The following is a 7368-nucleotide window of genomic DNA, read 5'->3' as shown; positions in this document are numbered from 1 at the left end:
TCCAGCTGAGACAGGCTCAGCTAGATCAGCTTTTTCAGGGCTTGTCTAGGTGGGTTTGGATATTTCCACAGATGAAGACATGCAATACATGTTTCAGACAGATGGGAAATTACAAAATAAGCACAATTAAAGAGTTTGCTAATAACAGAATTAGACTACTGAAAGATAGGCCAGCTTTTAAGTGCCTGAAGCTCAAAGCCACAACTGGATTGTTGAGAGGTGTCTGAATGGTGAAAGAGGAAGGGGAAGGGAAATGTAGAGAGCAATCGCAAGTGCTTCTGTGCAGATGCACTGCTGGAAAGGTGCCTTCAGACATGGTCAGTTTAGTTAGGAAATATGTGAAAGATGAGGAAGATTAAATGCGGAGCCTGAAAGAGGGAGTCCTGACAATGCAAGTACGGGGGAAGATCAATAGCTCTCCTCTTCCTATAAAATAAACTCATTTGATCTTATGGGAAAACACTGATATTTATTACGATTATTCACTTGTTAAGGTGATGAGGTCATGCTCATATGCATGTTAATATTTCTCAGGCTTCCAGGCAGCGCTCTGCTGCCTGACCATCGGTACCCAGTGGTGACTCCAGAGGGCCCTGTGTCTCTGAAGCACATGCCTGGGCCTGGCCACTGTCCCAGAGGAGCTGCTGGAGACCAGAGCCCCTGGAAGCTGCAGCTGGAGACTGGGCAGAGGGCCTCAGGCAGCTACACTGGCACCGCGCTCCCACATCCTTGAAACTGCATCCCACCCCAAATTTATGATCACTTGCCTTTGCAAACAAAGGCAGCACACAAAATCACTGAGAAATCACTTATTAAAACAAGACAAAACCAAGCAAAGAGAATAACAACACCAAAAATGTTTGAAGTTTAGAGTTGCAAGAGGAAATCAACCAAAGCAAAAATACAGGTTGGGTGCAGAATGGATAGAGAGAAGCCCTGAGGAGAAGGACTTGGAGGTGTTGGTGGATAAACTCAACATGAGCCAGAAATGTGTGCCTGCAGCCCAGAAAGCCAAGCACATCCTGAGCTTCATTAAAAGCAGCATGGCCAGCAGGTCGAGGGAGGTGATTCTTCCCCTCTACTCTACTCTTGTGAGACTCCACCTGGAGTACTGCATCCAGCTCTGGAGCCTCCAACAGAAAAAGGACACGGAACTGTTGGAGTGAGTCCAGAGGAGGGTCACAAAGATGATTAGAGGGCTGGAGCGCTTCTCCTCTGAAGACAGGCTGAAAGAGTTGGGGTTGTTCAGCCTGCATAAGAAAAGGCTTCAAGGAGACGTTATAGACCCTTCCAGGACCTAAAGGGGGCCTACAGGAGAGCTGGGGAGGCACTTTTTTCAGGGAGAGGAGGAGTATATAAACATTGCGAGAGTACGTAGGGATGCAACGAGGAAGGCTGAAGCCCACTTGGAATTAAACGTGGCCAGGGATGTCAAGGACAATAAGAAGGGCTTCTCCAAGTGCATCAGTAGTAAAAGGCAGACCAGGGAAAATGTGGGCCTGCTACTGAATGAGGTGGGTGCCCTGGTGACGGAAGATGCAGAGAAGGCAGAATTACTGATACCTTCTTTGCTTCAGTCTTTACTGCTAAGGCCGGCCCTCAGCAATCCCAGACCCAGGAGCGAAGAGAAAGAATCTGAGAAAATGAAGACTTTCCCTTGGTCGAGGAAGATCAGGTTAGAGTTCATTTAGGCAAACTTGACACCCAGCGCCCTGATGAGTCACTCCCAGGAGTGTTGAGGGACCTGGCAGATGTTATTACAAAGGCGCTCTACATCATCTTTGAAAGGTCAGGGGGACAGGAGAGGTGCCTGAGGACTGGAGGAAAGCCAAAGTCACGCCAGTCTTCAAAAAGGGCAAGAAGGAGTACCCAGGAAATGGCAGGCTGGTCAGTGAGACCTGGAAAGGCTGGAGAGTTGGGTGGAGAGGAACATAATGAAGTTCAACGAGGGCAAGTGTAGGGTCCTGCCCCTGTGGAGGAAAAACCCCATGCACCAGTAAAGGTTTGGGGTTCACCTGCTGCAAAGCAGTTTGCTGAGAGGGACCTGGGAGTCCTGGTAGACAATAATTTGACCATAAGCCAGCAATGTGCCCTGTTGGCCAAGAAGGCCTATAGTCTCCTTGGGTGAATTACAAAAGAGCATGGCCAGCAGGTGAAGGGGGGTCATCCTTCCCCTCTGCTCTGCCCTGCTGAGGCTGAATCTGGAGTAGTGTGGCCAGTTCTAGGTACACCAGTGCAAGAAACACAGGGAACTGCTGGAGAGAGTCCAGTAGAGGGCTACAAAGATGTTCAGGGGACTGGAGCACCTCTCTTATGAGAAACAGCTGAGAGAGCTGCGTCTGTTGACATGGAGAAGAGAAGGCTGAGAGGGGATCTCCTCAATGCTTATCAATATCTAAAGGGAGGGTGTCAAGAGGATGGGGGCAGTCTCTTTTCTATGCTGCCCAGTGACAGAACAAGGGGAAATGGGCACAAACTGGAACACAGGAAATTCCATCTGAACACAAGGAAAAATGCATTTACTTTGAAGGCACCAAAGCACTGGAAGAGGCTGTCCAGAGAGGCTGTGGAGTCTCCTTCTGTGGAGATATTCAAAAGCTGCCTGGCTTCATTCCTGTCCAACCTGCTGAAGGTGACCCTACTTTGGCAGGGGGGTTGCACTAGACTATCTCTGAGGGTTCCTTCCAACCCCTACCATACTGCGATCCTGTGATTCTGTGGTCTTCTATGTTTTCTTCTGGCGAAAGAGATTCCCCACCAGCATCCAGGACAATGCCCGCAGATGCTGCCCTGTCTCTCACAATTGCTCCATTAGAGCTTGCAGTTCCCTGCACGTGTCCTGAACCACCTCTGGCACCTCAGACGTCACCCACTGTTTGCATTGGAAAAGCTCCCTCCTGGCCTCTGTCTCCATTGCTCACAGGGCACCTCAGAGGAGGAGCTCACAGCAATTTAGGGCAGCTGAGCTGAGGCAAGAGGAATCCCCCCTCTGGTGGGTCTGTGGGGTGCACTGGAGAAGCTGAATGTCCCTCCGGCCTCAAGAATACTGCTGAGGAACTCTGAACATTGATGCCTCCTGTAGGTCCACACACCCTGGCAGAGCAGAGATTCCTTCCCACCACAGGAATCAGTCCATCCAGGGTTCAGAGAGGGACAGTCGGTGATGACTTCTTTGTGCTTCAAACTCTGCTCCCCAGGAGAGACCCCGCTGCCTTGGAGGAGCTGTCAGCCCTGGAGGCGCAGGGACACCTCGAGGGATTGGGGCAGTGCGGGGAGGAGGCAGAGAAAGGCCCAGTGGTCCTCTGCTGCTGAGCTGGGCCGGGCTGCTGGGACGGAGGGAGGTCCTGGCAAGCGGGCCGCGCTGCAGAGAGACAGCTCTGCCCAGGAGCAGCTCCTCTGCACAGCGCAGCAGGGCTGAGGGCACTGCCTGCAGGCAGCAAGGGCAGAGCAGGGAGGCAGAGAGAGGTTGAAGGCAGTCTGGAGAGGGAGGATGCTGAGGGTGAGTGGGGGAGAAGTCTTCCCAAAGCAGAGCAGCTGCAGTAGCTGGAGAGATCTCCAACAGCTGGCACCTCCCACAGCCCGTGGGATCTTTCAGGAGGACGCTCACAACTTCTCTGCTGTGGAAGAAGAGGACATTCTCTAGATTGGGGCTTCCCTGCTTCACCATCAGAGGCACGAGCATGACGGCTGCCTTCTCCCAGGAATGGTCAAAGGGCTGTGAAGGTGGGTGTGCAGGCAGGGGTGTGCAGGGCTGTCCTTGCCAGCAGGGTCCCTGCACCCCGGGGGCTGTGTGCCGGGGCAGGGACTCTGCCGCCTGCCAGGGTCAGCTCTCCGCCTGCCCAGAGAGCTCCCACGTAGCTTCTGTGGGGAGAAGCTGTGGGTGGAAGGAGTGACCCCTGGCTGGGCAATGTCCTTCTGCTTTGAAGAGGGTGCTGTGTGGGTCAGGGCTCTTTACACCTCCAGATGACCTCTGGTCATTCCTGGAGGGACTTTTCAAGATGGAGTTCCCTTAATATGAAGTTAAATTTCTTTTGCTGTTTCTTCTCTTGTGGTGCTGGGTGGGCAGTGGCACATGTCCAAGAGGACTTTCAAATGAAAGATCAAAGGAGGGTTCATGTAGAGATAAGGAGCTTTCCTGAGTCTGTGTCTTTGGTTTCCAGCTCTGGGGGCTACAGACAGCACCAGCATCCCCTTGCCAGTCTCACCAGGGTCTGTGGCACCTGCAGACCACACAGAGGCTGCAGGGCAGAGCTGGGCACACGGGGGCTGCCATGGGGTCTGCGAGCACTGGCAGGGAAGAGACGTGGGGGCAGGGAAAAGGCTGCTGGCAGGGAGAGCTCCAGGCAGTGGAGATGGGCAGGGAAGGAGGGAGCTGCTCCTGGAAGCCCTGCTGCAGGGGAGATAGGGGCACCTCCAGCCACCCCTGCAGTGCAGATGCTTTCCCTGAGCCACCCAGCACAGCCCTCAGCCCTCACGGCCATGGGCTCTGGGGTGGGAGTCAGCTCTGTGCCCGGCAGAGCAGCAGGAGAGGCGAGGGGCATCCCTCCTGCCACGTGCCCCATTGCTGCTGCCCAGCGGTGGGACTGAGGGCACCTATCCTGCATGATCAGTGTCTGGGTGGTGGCGTGCCCAGCAGGGTGAGGGTAACGCTGTCCTGAGTGCCCGGCTGCCTCTCCCCGTGACTCTCCCAGACAGACCCTCATGGGATTTCTCCTGGTTTCTCCACGAATCTCCTTTAAAGTTATCTTTTTATTGCTGTCAGCCTCCCTGGGGATGGGAATTTCAGCTGCAGAGTCCCACACTGATCTTGTTCATCCACTCCTGCCGGTGTGTCCATGGGAACCAGTGTCAAAGTTTTCTTCTGACTTGTGGGGCTGTGGGCAATGCAGGTTGTGCGGGTGGGGAAGGAGTCCATTTTCTATCACTGAGATCCCATAAATTGGGTATGTCCTTTGGGTGTCCGGAAGCTGTGAGCTGCCCTCCAGGATGCCAACCTGTCCCATAGCACCTTTGTGTTATCGGAAAGCCCCACAGAGAAACAGAGACCCTGTGACTGAGGAAATGCTGTTGGGTGGGTGAAATGAGCCGTGGGTGTCCTTGGCTAGAGGTGGGCTGCTGAGACCTTGAGAAAGGGTGAGACATTTCATGGTCTGAGATGGATCCTTCTGCTCTCATCACTGTCTGATGGCATAATAGAAGAGGGGAATCCCCCTCCATCTCATGACAGTGCAAGATGGAGGGGAAAACCATCTCCCTTGACTCTGCTCTCTGCCCCAGGCAATCCTCATGTCTCACAGCACTCACTCTGTTCCCCTGGAGGGCAGCAGAAGTGCTGAGATGTTGAAAAGCCCATCTGCATTAGGTGTGGGTTCCTCAGCCAAAGCAGAACACCAGGACTGGCTCCTGCCACCACCCTCCCTATGAACTCCCTGCTGCTCAGCAGGGCTGACCCCTCGGCAGCCACTGGGCAGCGCCCTGCTCCTCACGGCAGAGGCAGCCAACGCCAATCAGAGCTCCAGCCACGGACGTGAGGAAGGTCTCCTGGAAAATGAAAAGGGAGTGTATGCAACAGAGACAGAGCCAACGGGAAATGGCTTTCATTTTTCTTACAGAAGTCTCCATTGACTTACTCTGTTTCCCTCCTTGAACAGGTTGCCCTGCCCAGAGGCAGCAAATGTCCAACAGCAGCTCCATCACCCATTTCCTCCTCATGGAGTTTGCAGACACACGGGAGCTGCAGCTCTTGACCTTCGGGCTCTTCCTGGGCATCTACCTGGCTGCCCTCCTGGGAAACGGCCTCATCATCACCGCCATCGCCTGCAACCACCGCCTCCACACCCCCATGTACTTCTTCCTCCTCAACCTCTCCCTCCTCGACTTGGGATCCATCTCCACCACTCTCCCCAAAGCCATGGCCAATTCACTCTGGGACATCAGGGCCATCTCTTACTTAGGATGTGCCGCTCAACTCTTTCTTTTTGACTTTTTCATTTCAGCAGAGTTTTCTCTTCTCACCATCATGGCCTATGACCGCTACGTTGCCATCTGCCATCCCCTGCACTACGGGACCCTCCTGGGCAGCACAGCTTGTGTCCGCATGGCAGCAGCTGCCTGGGGCAGTGGGTTTCTCAATTCTCTCCTGCACACGGCCAATACATTTTCACTGCCCCTGTGCCAGGGCAATGCCCTCGACCAGTTCTTCTGTGAAATCCCCCACATTCTCAAGCTCTCCTGCTCACACTCCTACCTCAGGGAAGTTGGGCTTATTGTAGTTAGTGTCTGTTTAGTATTTGGGTGTTTTGTTTTCATTGTGCTGTCCTATGTGCAGATCTTGAGAGCTGTGCTGAGGATCCCCTCACAGCAGGGACGGCACAAAGCCTTTTCCACATGCCTCCCTCACCTGGCCGTGGTCTCCCTGTTTGTCAGCACTGCCGTGTTTGCACACCTGAAGCCCCACTCCATCTCCTCCCCACCTCTGGACCTGGTGGTGGCAGTGTTGTACTCGGTGGTGCCTCCAGCAGTGAACCCCCTCATCTACAGCATGAGGAACCAGGAGCTCAAGGATGCCCTGTGGAAACAGGCCCAATGGACACTGTTTCACCGACAATAACCTGCCGCCCCTTCTCCGCACGTTGCCCAGAGTTTATTTTAGGCCACGAGCCTGCTGTTTTATCTTGTGATAATCCCGCTTATTTATATTTTTCTGGGTTTATACTACTTGTCTTGAATCTTGATCCTACTGTGTCTGACCCTTGCAGAACTCCGTGCCACATGTGGCCTGACAAATAACAGCTCTTAAATAAAAAGTAATGTCCCAGGTAGAATAGGGAGAAAAGGAAGAAAAAGGAAAAAAAGACATGGGCTGAGATAAATATTGTTTAATAGAATAATAACAGAAAAGATGATGATGATGATGATGATGATGATGATGATGATGATGATGATGATGATAAAGTGATGCAACACAAATTGCTGTCACCACCCAATGATCAATTGCCCCGCCTGTCCAGAGAAGCGATGATGGATCCCTGACCCTAGGCTGACTCCCATTTATATACTGAGCATGACATCTATGGGATGGAATATACCTTTGGCCAGCTTGTCTTGTCTGTGCCCCCCCACCTTCTACAGGAAGTTGAAAAAGTCCGTGACTTAGTATAAGCATCATTCAGCAACAACTAAAACAGAGGCGGTGACTCCTTGTTAAAACAACCGGCTCGTAACACATGAATTAATAAACCCCACGGCCTCCCAGCATGGCTACAGCGCGTGCCCAAATTGGTGCCCTGGGAAGGAGGCACAGGGGATAACGGGGTCTGGGTTTAACGCAGCAAAGATGCTTTTCCCCCAGCGCTGCTTTTCTTTTTT

The 7368-nt window shown here is 53.0% G+C and overlaps 1 protein-coding gene across 1 annotated transcript; it reads left to right on the top strand.

Annotated features, from left to right (window-relative positions):
- Positions 1–5674: 5674 nt before the first annotated feature.
- On the top strand, positions 5675–6610 carry LOC309685482 (olfactory receptor 14I1-like; the record flags this gene model as incomplete). Its single annotated transcript, XM_082501245.1, has 1 exon — positions 5675–6610. The coding sequence occupies one exon, from the start codon at positions 5675–5677 to the stop codon at positions 6608–6610; it is 936 nt and encodes a 311-aa protein (XP_082357371.1).
- Between the last annotated feature and the right edge of the window lie 758 nt (positions 6611–7368).

The sequence above is a fragment of the Vanellus vanellus genome, assembly GCF_965231255.1.
Source record: "Vanellus vanellus genome assembly, contig: HAP1_SCAFFOLD_76, whole genome shotgun sequence".
NCBI lineage: Eukaryota > Metazoa > Chordata > Aves > Charadriiformes > Charadriidae > Vanellus > Vanellus vanellus.
This window is presented reverse-complemented; position numbering and strand designations above follow the sequence as displayed.